At 48.3% G+C, this 14,991-nt stretch overlaps 1 protein-coding gene across 7 annotated transcripts in view; it reads right to left on the bottom strand.

The window, feature by feature from the left end:
- The window catches only part of LOC137652255 (mitochondrial ribosome-associated GTPase 2-like), a 65,349-nt gene that overhangs the window by 26,492 nt on the left and 23,866 nt on the right, over positions 1-14,991 (bottom strand). For all 7 annotated transcript variants that reach the window (XM_068385517.1, XM_068385515.1, XM_068385519.1 and 4 more), the window contains exon 5: positions 12,788-12,915. In XM_068385517.1, coding sequence (XP_068241618.1) covers positions 12,788-12,915 — 128 coding nt within the window. The remainder of the gene's footprint in view (positions 1-12,787; positions 12,916-14,991) is intronic.

Genomic DNA, 14,991 nt, shown 5'->3' with positions numbered 1-14,991 from the left:
CCGAGCCCTCCAGCACGGGTCAGTACCGAGCTGGACAGGGGGGGCCAACATACACTAAATCGGGTAGATGCTGATCGGAATAATAACACAAATAATTAAAACTAGAACTGCCTCGCGAGAGTCCCACTCAAACTAAAGCAAAATAACTAGGTGGTAAAGATAAAAACACTGGGTAAAAAACGCAATAACGCGAAGTAACCAACTAGGGAGCGCCCGAAGGCGAGCAGGCATGCCAACCTAAGATCAAAACTATGATACGTAGTATAATATCATAAAAACGTATAATATCATAATCATGTAATAATAATATAACACAGGGTGTGATCGCTGATAAAACCCAGCGAAAAAGTTCGAAACGAAAAACAATCAGTATAGAAGACTAATTGTAAGGCGTTAAGAACGAGTGAAAGGTGGTAGCCAGCCAGCATGGCAGCCGCGAAGTGGGGCCGACGAATGGTAAATAATAAAAAACTTTGATAGAAATAAAACTAAGGGCAAGGCTACCTCCAAAGACTCAAAACTCATAGATCTGGTACTTAACTTAGATGGGGAGACAGTAGAATCCAACATCATGTACAAAATCCTGGGTAAACACCGAAAAACACCTCAGAGAAACACACAAGTGCGAACAAGCAAGTGCTATAAAAAGGAGTGACGTCACTGGCGTGGGTTGGATTGTTGGTGGTAGTAGAGTTCGGAGGTGGGTGTTGAATGGCACCTCGCTGTAACGGATATTGAGAGGAGATTTCTAAATGGTGCGAGACCTCTGGTTGTGATTTATCAAGCCCCAGTATTATTATACCGACACCTTATAAGGTGAGCGAGCTGGGTTCAACCTGGCATTCCTATACAACTTTTTCTCTGGTAATTTTATAGCAGTTTTTACCTTAGAAATGATGTAAAAGGAGCATTTCACTGGGCGGCACAGGTCTTTGGCCCAGAAATAGATTTTTCCTTCGTCAAAATCCCTTTATTGAAATTATCGAAAGGTTAGAGAAAGATAAAGATTGCCGAGAACGTAACCACAATTCTGTTTATATTTTGTCAGCTGGACTCGCACAGTTAAAGTTGATTTCATTGTTGATGTGGAATTTTATCCTTAAATAGGCTATTTATTATGAAATTATGTTAAAAAGATGTAAGGTTAATATCGTTTTGTAACATTTAGTATCAACTACCGTATTTAGGGCTACCAATATAATTAAAAAGACAATAGATTTGATACATTTTGTAGTGTATAACACGCAGACTTTGAACAGCTTCGCAAATACAGAAAATTTAATTTTGAAAAATAGTGACCACATAAATGGGGAATTGTATAATTCGAATACGCATAATTCGGTACTGTACTGTACCAGTCTTTGTGTAGGAAGCAGAGAAGACTTCTCGAGATTTACCATGATCCCCAGATCCTGGCAAAGTCTCAGAAGTTTGTCTCGGTGTTGAAGATGGGATGACACCGAGTCTGCTAGGATTAGCCAGTCGTCCAGGTAACAGAGGAGACGGATGCCAATCCTGTGTGCCCAAGATGACACTAGGGCAAACACTCTGGTGAAAACTTGGGGTGCTGTGGAAAGATCAAAGCAAAGCACCTTGAACTAGTACTTTCTGTTGTCTAGGCTGAATCTTAAGTACTTCCTTGAAGACGGATGAACTGGGATCTGGAAGTACGCGTCCTTTAGGTCCAGTGTACACATGAAGTCCTGAGGTCTTACTGCTAGTCTGACCGTGTCTGCCGTCTCCATGCTGAACGGAGTTTGTTTGACAAACTTGTTCAGGGCTGAGAGGTCGATGACTGGTCTCCAGCCTCCAGATGCATTTCTTACAAGAAAGAGTCGACTGAAGAAGCCTGGGGACCCGTCTAGGAGCTCTTGGAGAGCACCCTTCTTCAACAGGGTCTGGACTTCTGCCCGAAGGGCCTGCCTCCCTGCCGATCCCATGGCAAGGGAGTCTATTGACACTGGATTCCTGGTCAGGGGAGGTAGAAATGTTATGAACGGGACGCGAAATCCTAGACGGATCATGGATATTGTCCAGGAATCGGCCCCGAGTTGCTTCCACCTCTCTGAGCAACTTTGCAGGCATCCCCCCCACTGGTGGAAACGCAGGGGAAGTGCCTAGCCTAGCGTTTGCGGCCTCGGCTGCTCCCTCTAGGATTCTTTCCTCCCCTGGAGGACTTTTTGCCTTTCCTGTCCTTGACAGGAAAGGGCTTATTAGACACCACTGTCTTCGCTGCTGGTTTCGTCGTTACTGTCTTGGTTGGACGGGACTGCTCAGGTGCTGGAGGTTTATAAGGCTTAATTGTTAAAGCCCTATGGAGGAGGGAATCTCGATGAGACTTCCGCCACCTCTCAGCAGCAAGTTCCACGTCCTTAGGCTCAAACAGATGGGACCCCTCTAGGGAGGAATGTCTGAGCCTATTTATCTCAATGCTTGGGACCTGTTGGTGGAACCTCTCAGACACTGCATCTCGACCTTTCAAGATAGTGTTTGCCCACAAGTTCGAAACTTGGTGGGCAAGAAACTCGATTGTGCGAGTGCCTGAGAGTATAAAGGTCTCCATTACCTTCCTGGTACGCTCCTTGGAAAAATCCTCGGATCGTATCAGGATACCTAAGGTCCCTAACCAGATGTTCAGCCACGAAGTAGCTTGCATCGCATACTTAATGACCTTTTCCTGGTTAAGGACTTCGGCCGCCAAGAACGAGACCTGCCGGCTGGAGAGTCTCTCAAGAGGGACCTCCCTGGTTAGGTCTTCCAGAGAATGGTGAAGTGGAAGAGCTGAACTGGGTTCCTCCAGGATCTCAAAGTATCTCCTTTGCTGTACGCGAGGAGGAGGGAGGAGCTCGTTCGTAGAGCCGGCACGGTTGGAGGAGGCAAATTTGGAGAGCTGTTGGGTGATCTTGTCCCTGGTACTCTTCAACCCTTGAGACCAGGGCAGGGCTGCACTGGTCTTTGAGTGTTTCTGAGTGGCGAAGACGCAGTCTAAGACCGTGTTTTTTTCCTCTCGAGGGGGTATCTCTGGGTTGGAAAACCCATTGAGAACCCTCATTAGAGTTAGAACCAGCCAGAATGCATGTTCTGATTCTTGTTGGTCTCCTCCTGATGGACTCGCAGAGAAGTCTCCTTCTATCCCCAAGAGCTCTTCTTGGGGTGAGTCGCGAACATTCCTTGAGTGGCTGGCTGTCTCCGTTTTAGCCCTAGTGGAGGACTTTGGCAGAGTCTTGGAGTCTTTGGACTCCTTCCGAGGAAGGAGGTAAGACTCCAACATCGAAGGCCTGAGTGTCATGTCCCTCCTGGTCTCAGATTAAGAGGAACTCTCCGTGTGAAGGGAGGTTTCCTCCAATGGTGCGATGGAAGAGTCTCTCTCCTCACGCAATTCCCTTGGTGAAGGGAACTGCGTGTATCCTTGGGGAGAGACTGGAGGGACTAGCCTTGATGGTCTGCACGGAGTCAGCTTCACCCTCGAGGAAGTGACCACAACGGAAACTCCTCTTTACCTCTTCAAAGGGGTAGAGGAAACCATGGTTCCGTGTCTTGAGCTATAGGTTGCTCTGATGAGCGGTCGGACAGGACGGGCTTGAATGCTTGTGTTACAGCTCTGACTAAGGCACTGAACCAAGGCTGCTGACTGACTGATGCACTGTAAGACAGATCCCCTGAAGGAAAAGGGACCGAAGGTTCCCTACGAGGAGTCACCGTAATAGGTGGGTCTGCCTTAGATGGCAGTTTAGGGATCCTGAACCCCTCTGCATGTGCCTGTTTCCCTTCTCCCGCAGGGCACGCTGGAATACGTTTGCGACGAGGGGAATGAGGCAATGGTGACCTTGCCGGGTGTAGAACTTGTGCCCGTACCTGTTGGTGCGCGAGCGCAGGAGAATGTTGGTGCACGAGCGCAGGAGAATATTGGCGCGCGGGAGAGTATTGGCGCGCGTGCGCAGGTGAAAGTTGGCGCGTGCGAATGTCTCTGTGCGTGCACGTAGGAAAGATTTGGCGCGCAGGAGAGCGCGAATGTCCAGGAGAGCGCCGGCGTGCAGGTGAGAGCTGCATTGTGCCTCCTGTCTCACCTACAGAGTTTTTGTGCGCCGGAGAATAGTGGCGCGCAGGCATTTGTTGACGCGCAGGTGAGTACTGGCGCACAGGCTGGCGTGTGGGGGAGTGCTGGTGCGCTGGAGATAATTGGCGCACAGGCTGGCACGCAGGAGAGCGCTGGCGCGTTGGACAGCACCTGCGCGTGGGAGAGTAAGGGCGCGCAGGAAAGCACCTGCGCGTGGGAGAGTAAGGGCGCGCAGGAAAGCACCTGCGCGTGGGAGAGTAAGGGCGCGCAGGAAAGCACCTGCGCGTGGGAGAGTAAGGGCGCGCAGGAAAGCACCTGCGCGTGGGCGCGCAGGAGAGCACTGGCACGCAGTTAGGTGCTGGCGCGTAGGCGCAGGAGATCGTGGGTGTGCAGGAGAGCGCAAGCACGCTGTAGTGCACCGGCGCGTGGGCGACCATGGGCGTGTGAGCGTAGGGTGCGCAGGTGAACGTTGGCGCACAAGAGAGCGCTGACGTGCAGGAGAATGTTGGCGTGCAGGCGCATGAATTTGCTGCCTTCTATGAGAGCGAGCAGGTGAAGGGGCGCGCCGAAGCACTGTAGAGTGTTGACGAGCAGTCTGACGAGCTGCTGATGAGCGCTGAAGTCCTGTCGGTTGGCGAGCTGCAGGGCTGTAGCGCGCAGCTGCGCACTTTGGTATAGTTACAATAAGCTCTACCAGCAACAGGAACGGTGATGGCAGGTCGGCAGGTCTGGAGGGTGGATGGTCGACGTGCCCTTTGTAAGGGCGACCATCCACCGAAGGGGATCGTGAACGATCAGCAGAGGTGTCCACGACCGAAGTCACAAGATTAGTTGCAGGAGCAGTGACGATCGATGAATGAAGGTCAGATGACTGCAGCGGAGGCTCCTCTGCAGGGGACGGCTGCGACGACGATGAACCAAAGAGGCGCCTCTTGCCTCTAAGGCGAAGTGGAAGGCGTGCTTTCCAACGAATGCGCCCTCTGAGGGCCGTTGGATCAGCAATCTAACCGTGCGCCGCAGCAATCCTCCGAAGAGGAGTCTCTATAAGTGAACACCCCGGAGGGGAAGAAACACTTGCAGGAGAGACAGACGAACTTAGTTTCCACCTCGAAGGATGTTCAGGAACGGGGGAAACTAAGTCGGCAGCAACTGCTGGAGAGTCTGGATGTGCAGAGGAGTTGCATGATACCGCATGAGACACCTCTGACACAATAACGTTGACAAGGGTCAGAGGATCTACCTCTGACGGCGACGATGATTGCTTAACACAAGCACCCATGCGGATGAACTGTAGCAAAGCTTCCTTGGAGGGCGGACCCGTAAGTCCCAAGGAAGACCAAATCTGTAAAAGAGGGGTAAATGACAAGGCCTCACCCGGGGGGAGAGGTGGGGCTGCCTCGCTAGGGGAAGCAAAATCATCTCTCGAGAACCAGGGTTGGCCGACATTAACTTGGTCTACACTACTACTCGACGGTCTCTCGTAAGAGACCGAACGAGTGGGAACTTCGGAGGAGGGTCGAGAGACGGAAGAAGAGGCCTTGGGTTTTTCTTCCTTCAAAGGAACCTTCGAAGGAGAAATATCCCGCTTGGACTTCTTCTTCCGCCGTCGCGCAAACCTCTCCCACTGGGAGGAAGACCACTCTCAACACTCATTACACCTATTTACGCTATCACACCGTTGACCTCTGCATAAGGGATATAAGGTGTGAGGATCAGTCTTCACCGCCGATATAAATGTCCCACAAGGGCGGCCGGAGAGTCCAGGCCAGGTGCGCATGGTCGCAGAAGTCAACTTCACACACACACATTAAGAGAAAAAGAAAATACAAAAGTCACTAATAGCGGCCAATATTTGGCAAAGATGAAGAGCGGCAACGTCCGTTCACCATCCGAGCCAAAAGCAAATTGAGCTCAATCACAGGTGTGTGTGTGGGGGGGGGGGGGGGGGTAGCAAGCTACCGTCACCTACCCCCGCTAATTAGCGGTATGGATAGTTAACCCTGGTTAAAAATTGATGGCTCGTCATTTCAGCTACGCCGAAAGTAATACCTCTTTTAAATATGTTATTTGCCTTAGTAAAATAAATTTTTGAATATACTTACCCGATGATCATGTAGCTGTCAACTCTGTTGCTCGACAGAAAAATCTAAGGTCGGGATACGCCAGCGATCGCTATACAGGTGGGGGGTGTACATCAACAGCGCCATCTGTCGAGCAGGTACTCAGGTACTTCTTGTCAACAAGAACTCAATTTTCTCCTCGGTCCACTGGGTCTCTATGGGGAGGAAGGGAGGGTCCTTAAATTCATGATCATCGGGTAAGTATATTCAAAAATTTATTTTACTAAGGAAAATAACATTTTTCAATATTAATCTTACCCGATGATCATGTAGCTGATTCACACCCAGGGGGGTGGGTGGAGACCAGCATACATGTTAACATTAGAAGCTAAGTATCCCGTATTTCATTTTAGCAGTTATTCAAAATAACAAACATAAAATAAATAAGTACCTGGTAAGGAAGTCGACTTGAACCATTACTCTGCCTTTTTAATTACGTCTTCCTTACGGAGCCTAGCGATCCTCTTAGGATGCTGAGCGACTCCTAGGTGCTGAAGTATGAAGGGCTGCAACCCATACTAAAGGACCTCATCACAACCTCTAATCTAGGCGCTTCTCAAGAAAGAATTTGACCACCCGCCAAATCAACCAGGATGCGGAAGGCTTCTTAGCCTTCCGTACAACCCAAAAACAACAATAAAAGCATTTCAAGAGAAAGATTAAAAAAGGTTATGGGATTATGGGAATGTAGTGGTTGAGCCCTCACCTACTACTGCACTCGCTGCTACGAATGGTCCCAGGGTGTAGCAGTTCTCGTAAAGAGACTGGACATCTTTAAGGTAGAATGATGCGAACACTGACTTGCTTCTCCAATAGGTTGCATCCATAACACTCTGCAGAGAACGGTTCTGTTTGAAGGCCACTGAAGTAGCGACAGCTCTAACTTCATGTGTCCTTACCTTCAGCAAAGCATGGTCTTCTTCCTTCAGATGAGAATGGGCCTCTCTAATCAAAAGCCTGATGTAATAAGAAACTGCGTTCTTAGACATCGGTAAAGCAGGTTTCTTAATAGAACACCATAAAGCTTCTGATTGTCCTCGTAATGGCTTTGTACGTCTTAGATAGTACTTAAGAGCTCTTACTGGGCATAGTACTCTCTCTTGTTTGTTACCAACCAAGTTGGACAGGCTTGGGATCTCGAACGACTTGGGCCAAGGACGAGAAGGAAGTTCGTTTTTAGCTAAAAAACCAAGCTGTAAGGAACATGTAGCCGTTTCAGATGTAAAACCTATGTTCCTGCTGAAGGCGTGAATCTCACTGACTCTTTTAGCTGTTGCTAAGCAAACGAGGAAAAGTCTTTAATGTGAGATCCTTAAAAGAGGCTGATTGAAGCGGTTCGAACCTTGCTGACATCAGGAACCTTAAAACCACGTCTAGGTTCCAGCCTGGTGTGGCTAACCGACGCTCCTTTGAGGTCTCAAAAGACTTAAGGAGGTCCTGTAGATCTTTGTTGGTGGAAAGATCTAAGCCTCTGTGGCGGAAGACTGCTGCCAACATGCTTCTGTAACCTTTGATCGTAGGAGCTGACAGGGATCTTACATTCCTTAGATGTAAAAGGAAGTCAGCTATCTGCGTTACAGAGGTACTGGTTGAGGAAACGGAATTCGCCTTGCACCAGCTTCGGAAGACTTCCCATTTTGACTGGTAGACCTTGAGAGTGGATGTCCTCCTTGCTCTGGCAATCGCTCTGGCTGCCTCCTTCGAAAAGCCTCTAGCTCTTGAGAGTCTTTCGATAGTCTGAAGGCAGTCAGACGAAGAGCGTGGAGGCTTGGGTGTACCTTCTTTACGTGCGGCTGACGCAGAAGGTCCACTCTTAGAGGAAGAGTCCTGGGAACGTCCACTAGCCATTGCAGTACCTCGGTGAACCATTCTCTCGCGGGCCAGAGGGGAGCAACCAACGTCAACCGTGTCCCTTCGTGAGAGGCGAACTTCTGCAGTACCTTGTTGACAATCTTGAACGGAGGGAACGCATACAGGTCTAGATGGGACCAATCCAGAAGGAAGGCATCTACGTGAACTGCTGCTGGGTCCGGAATCGGTAAGCAATAATTCGGGAGCCTCTTGGTCATCGAGGTAGCGAACAGATCTATGGTGGGCTGACCCCACAGGGCCCATAGTCTGCTGCAAACATTCTTGTGAAGGGTCCACTCTGTGGGGATGACTTGACCCTTCCGGCTGAGGCGATCTGCCATGACATTCATATCGCCTTGAATGAACCTCGTTACCAGTGAAATCTTTCGATCTTTTGACCAGGTGAGGAGGTCCCTTGCGATCTCGAACAACTTCCTCGAATGAGTCCCTCCTTGCTTGGAGATGTACGCCAAGGCTGTAGTGTTGTCGGAGTTCACCTCCACCACCTTGCCTAGAAGGAGGGACTTGAAGTTTCTCAAGGCCAGATGGACTGCCAAAAGTTCCTTGCAGTTGATGTGAAGTGTTCTTTGCTCCGGATTCCACGTTCCCGAGCATTCCCGTCCGTCCAGTGTCGCACCCCAGCCCGTGTCCGACGCGTCCGAGAAGAGAAGGTGGTCGGGGGTCTGAACAGCCAATGGTAGACCTTCCTTGAGAAGAATGCTGTTCTTCCACCACGTCAGCGCAGACCTCATCTCTTCGGATATAGGAACTGAGACCGCTTCTAGCGTCATTTCCTTTCTCCAGTGAGCAGCTAGATGATACTGAAGGGGGCGGAGGTGGAGTCTCCCTAACGCAATGAACTGGGCCAGCGATGAAAGCGTCCCTGTTAGACTCATCCACTGCCTGACTGAACATCGGTTCCTTCTCAGCATGCTCTGGATGCATTCTTGGGCTTGACTGATTCTGGGGGCCGACGGAAAAGCCCGAAAAGCTCGACTCTGAATCTCCATACCTAGATAGACGATGGTTTGGGATGGGACGAGTTGGGACTTCTCTATATTGACCAGGAGACCCAATTCCTTGGTCAGATCCATAGTCCATCTGAGATTCTCCAGACAGCGACGACTTGACGGAGCTCTTAAAAGCCAGTCGTCCAAATAGAGGGAGGCTCTGATGTCTGCCAAGTGAAGGAATTTGGCAATATTCCTCATCAGTTTGGTAAACACAAGAGGTGCCGTGCTTAGGCCAAAGCACAGGGCTTGGAACTGGTAAACGACCTTTCCAAAGACGAACCTTAGGAAAGGTTGGGAGTCTGGATGGACGGGGACATGAAAGTACGCGTCTTTTAGGTCCAACGAGACCATCCAGTCTTCCTTCCTGACCGATGCGAGAACCGACTTCGTCGTCTCCATGGTGAACGTCTGCTTGGTGACAAAAGCATTGAGAGCACTGACGTCCAGCACCGGTCTCCACCCTCCTGTCTTCTTCGCTACCAGGAAGAGACGGTTGTAGAAGCCCGGGGATTGATGGTCCCGGACTATGACTACCGCTCCCTTTTGTAGCAAGAGAGACACCTCTTGCTGCAAGGCTAGCCTCTTGTCCTCCTCCTTGTAGTTGGGAGAGAGGTTGATGGGAGTAGTTGCCAGAGGGGGATTGCGCCAGAACGGAATCCTGTACCCCTCTCTTAGCAACTTCACAGACTGAGCGTCTGCACCTCTGCTCTCCCAAGCCTGCCAGTAGTTCTTGAGCCTGGCTCCCACTGCTGTCTGGAGAGGTAGGCAGTCAGATTCTGCCTTTTGAGGACTTGGAACCCTTCTTCTTTTTGCCCCGATGACTGTCGGAACGGGTACTTCCTCTGCTGGAGGTTCTGCCACGAAAGGGCGGGATGAACCTAGACGCTGGTGTGTCCATCCTAGGTCTAGGCACGGAAGGTAAAGCTGTGACTTTACGTGTGGAGGACGCCACCAGGTCATGGGTATCCTTCTGGATCAACGAGGCAGCAATCCCCTTGATCAGCTCTTCCGGAAAGAGACACTTAGAAAGCGGAGCAAACATCAACTCCGACTTCTGGCATGGTGTGATCCCCGCAGACAAGAAGGAGCAAAGGTGATCTCTCTTCTTAAGCACTCCCGACACGTACGAAGCCGCAAGCTCACCAGACCCATCCCGAATGGCTTTGTCCATGCTAGACATGATAAGCATGGCAGAGTCCTTATCCGAAGGGGAAGTCTTTCTGCTTAACGCTCCCAAACACCAGTCGAGGAAGTTGAAGATCTCAAAAGCACGAAAAACTCCCTTCAACAGATGGTCCATGTCAGAGAAGGACCAGCAAATCTTGGAGCGTCTCATAGCCAACCTGCGGGGAGAGTCAACCAGACTTGAGAAGTCGCCCTGGGCAGAGGCAGGAACTCCCAAGCCGGGTTCCTCTCCCGTGGCATACCAGACGCTAGATTTGGAAGCAAGCTTGGTAGGCGGAAAGATGAAAGCAGTCTTTCCCAGTTGCTTCTTGGACTGCAACCACTCTCCCATTACCCTCAAAGCTCTCTTGGATGAGCGTGCGAGTACGAGTTTCGTGAAGGCAGGAGCTGTTGACTGCATGCCTAAAGCGAACTCGGAGGGAGGAGAGCGCGGGGTTGCAGACACAAACTGTTCCGGATACAACTCCCTAAACAGGCCAAGGACTTTCCTAAAGTCTAAGGAGGGAGGCGTAGACTTGGGTTCTTCTAAGTCGGAGTGCGGATCGTCCAAATGCGCAGCTTCGTCGTCATCAGATACTCCATCATCCGAATGCTGAGGAGGAAGTGGCAAAGGTGGAGCAGAAAGCTGAACGGCTGAATCCGGCAGCACGGGTGCATGCGTAGCTGCACCGGATCCAACATCATGCCGCTGCTGGTCAGTCTGCGAGCTGGCAACAACAAAAGCGGAGTGCTGGTGCGTGGGAGGGACTGCCGTGGGTTGCGGAGCATGCCGCATTGCGTCAAAACAGGGCAGCTTGACAGCACCTTCCCACTGCTGATGCGGTAGCTCACGCATGTCAACGGAGGGTGCAGCATGAACATGCGTCTGGCAGGGTCAACTGCGCATCGGTGGTGGAGCTCTCACAGGTGGAGTGTGGGAGCAGGCAGCCGCAGTATCTACTGAGCGCACAACCGTGGCAGGTTGTAGGTTAACAGGTGCAGTGTCAACCTTCTCAGCACGATACTCCTGCATGAAGGAAGCAAGCTGAGACTGCATAGTCTGCAGCATGGACCACTTAGGGTCTACCGTGGTTGGTGCGGCAACAGACGGAGTGGTTGCCTGCTGCGGAACCACTCTACCTCTCTTGGGAGGTGTGCAGTCTTCGGAAGACTGCGGCGAGTCCGAACTGACCCAGTGGCTACACCTGGGCCGTTGGACTCGCTCGGAAGGGACCTTGCGCTTGAGAGGTCGTGAGACCTTGGTCCAACGTTTCTTCCTAGAAACTTCTTCCACAGACGAGGAATGAGTGGGCTCACTCGTCTGTTTGTGGATGGGACGATCTCTGACAGATACGTCCGCAACCACTGAGGGTACATCCGTACGCTGATCAAGGCCTGTCGAACCCTTTGGTCCTTCGACATTGCTTCTCCCCTGGGCTTGGGAGCTTGCAAGAGGTCCCGGACTGGGAGGACGACTGGCACGAACAGATGTACCCTCATGCGCAACACTGACACTGACACTTTGCACTTCACTTGCACTCACTACACTTCCCACTGCACTTTTCGCTTTCAACTCTTTGACATCGGCCAAAAGTTGATTCCGGTCATTAGCTAATGACTCCACTCTGTCACCAAGAGCCTGAATGGCACGCATCATGTCCGCCATGGAGGGTTGAGCACTAGTAGCAGGGTCGGGAGTCACCACTACAGGGGAAGGAATAGGTTGAGGGGCATGGGGAGAGGAAAAATCAAACGAGCGAGAAGAACTCCTCCTGATCCTATCCTTCTCTAGCCTACGTGCATTCTTTAGGAATTCGTTAAAATCGAATTCCGAAAGCCCAGCGCATTCCTCACATCGATCTTCCAATTGACAAGATTTACCCCTACAATTGGAACAAACGGTGTGAGGATCTATGGAGGCCTTCGGAAGACGCCTAGAACAAGCCCTAACGCTACACTGCCTGTACTTAGGGACTTGAGAATGGTCAGACATCTTGAATTCTTGAATTAGCCAAGGGGGAAATCCAAAATCTACCAAAGTTCATTAACAATTAATCCAAATCTAATCAAAAAGCTTGATAAGCTAATGATAATAGTTCCTGAATAGCGAAAGCTAAAATCTAGAGCGAATACATCACCAAAATCGTGAAAACAACTCCAGAAACAACAGCGTATCCAAGTAGGTCTTGCCGGTGGCACGACAGAGGAAAAATTGAGTTCTTGTTGACAAGAAGTACCTGAGTACCTGCTCGACAGATGGCGCTGTTGATGTACACCCCCACCTGTATAGCGATCGCTGGCGTATCCCGACCTTAGATTTTTCTGTCGGGCAACAGAGTTGACAGCTACATGATCATCGGGTAAGATTAATATTGAAAAAGCGTGGTTTACATTCCAGTTACGGAACAAACCTGTTTTATGGCAATAGTATTTTACTGTATTAGCATGTTTCTCCTGCTTCATTAAACAATCAATTGTACTACAATTTTTAAACTAATGCTGATAATAAAAGAATATTAAACTAGAAGATTATCTTAACTTTTAAGAGTATTTCTTTATCAATTAATCATAAACAAACTTACACATCTGTGGTGAAAAATGCATTACCCTTTCCCCCCGCACCACCGCGTGCTGCTACAAACATGCTACCATCTTCTTCTAAGCTTGCAACAGTAAAACCATTGTATTTGAAAGTTGTTCCAATAGGAACCTGAAAAAAGTAACAATGGCAAATTTTAATTTTTTTTATATTGCAGGAAATAGATTCACCAAATAATATCGGTAAAAAATCTTATGATTAAATATTTGTAACATTTTCTACATTATACAGTACTGTACAGTACATCATAAAATGTTTGGGAACTAAAGATACTGAAACATTTAAATCATTATTACTAGAAAGATATATAATAAAACCTAAGTTGGATTCCATCTATTCCCTCCTCTATAAGACAATGATGAGTGAATTAAAGATGTAACCACAGACCCATGTTAATCTTTAAGACATAGGCCTAGCCTAAACACTGAATGCAAGAGAGAGAGAGAGAGAGAGAGAGAGAGAGAGAGAGAGAGAGAGAGAGAGAGAGAGAGAGAGAGAGAGAGAGAGAGTGTGTGTGTGTTTACATATTTTCATTGGTAAGTATAGTATTGCATTAAATTTTAAGTTTCTCTTTAATATGTGAGTATGTGTCTACAGTAAAAGTAAGTTTGATTTGAAAAGAGCTTATGAGAATAAAACAAATTTATAAGAGAATAGGGAAAATTTATAAAATATGAAGATATTTGAAAATTAATGAAAAAAGACATACAATACCATAAGTTACTGTATCTGCTTTGCTGTGTTCACCTACATTATTGCAAGGTGTGCATATGTGTGTATGGAACCTAACACCAATGATAGGAAAAGGATTACTGCACTGAAATTTTTTTGAGTCAGTCTAACTCGGCGGTTCTCAACTAAAGAGTTCCGACCCAAATTAATATCACGAGGGTATTTTGAGGATAATCAGTGTCTCTTTCAAATATATACGTACAGTATCTTAATAATTCATAGTTGTACACATTTGTATTTCTATTAATGTAATGGATTTACTTTAGTAGGACAAAGTAAAGATTCTACTGGATGCATAGTAACAAAAGAGGTGCGGTCATAAAACACCTATACTTTCATATACAATCCCCGCACTTGACTGCTGAACATTGTCACATCTGTTACTTCTTAAGAAAATTTGTTCTTCAGAAAAAGTAAACATTGCATGCATCGTACTTGTTTGTTATGTTTTGTATAACAACTCGTACATGCCTCCCTCCCATCGCCCTCTTTGCTTCTATTGGTCAGTCTGTCTTTCCTGTTTATAATGCATTGAAATTCATTGTGCTAAAAAATATAAACTGAAATATAATAACAAAAGCTCATAAACACTTTGCAAGCATATATAATTATAACATAAAATGGCTGCATTTTTTATTACAATTAGGGTTGCAAACTCAAGGGTAAGAATGAATTTAGGGTTGCAACCAAAATGGGTTGGGAAACACTGGTCTAACTTTTCACAGTTAATTTCTTTTTATTAGTTGTCTCAAAAGGTTTGTATTTTGTGATCCATCCATCCATATACCAAGGCACTTCCCCCAATTTTGGGGGGTAGCCGACACCAACAATGAAACAAAACAAAAAGGGGACCTCTACTCTCTATGTTCCTTCAGCCTAATCAGGGACTCAACCGAGTTCAGCTGGTACTGCTAGGGTGCCACAGCCCAACCTCCCACATTTCCACCACAGATGAAGCTTCATAATGCTGACTCCCCTACTGCTGCTACCTCCGCGGTCATCTAAGGCACCAGAGGAAGCAGCAGGGCCTACTGGAACTGCGTCACAATCGCTCGCCATTCATTCCTATTTCTAGCATGCTCTCTTGCCTCTCTCACATCTATCCTCCTATCACCCAGAGCTTTCTTCACACCATCCATCCACCCAAACCTTGGCCTTCCTCTTGTACTTCTCCCATCAACTCTTGCATTCATCACCTTCTTTAGCAGACAACCATTTTCCATTCTCTCAACATGGCCAAACCCCCTCAACACATTCATATCCACTCTAGCCGCTAACTCATTTCTTACACCCGTTCTCACCCTAACTACTTCGTTCCTAACCCTATCTACTCGAGATACACCAGCCATACTCCTCAGACACTTCATCTCAAACACATTCAATTTCTGTCTCTCCGTCACTTTCATTCCCCACAAATCCAATCCATACATCACTTTCTCATACAGAACTCTCTTT

The sequence above is a fragment of the Palaemon carinicauda genome, chromosome 13, assembly GCF_036898095.1.
Source record: "Palaemon carinicauda isolate YSFRI2023 chromosome 13, ASM3689809v2, whole genome shotgun sequence".
NCBI lineage: Eukaryota > Metazoa > Arthropoda > Malacostraca > Decapoda > Palaemonidae > Palaemon > Palaemon carinicauda.
Note: the sequence above shows the minus strand (reverse complement) of the source record. Positions and strands in the feature narration are given on the sequence as shown.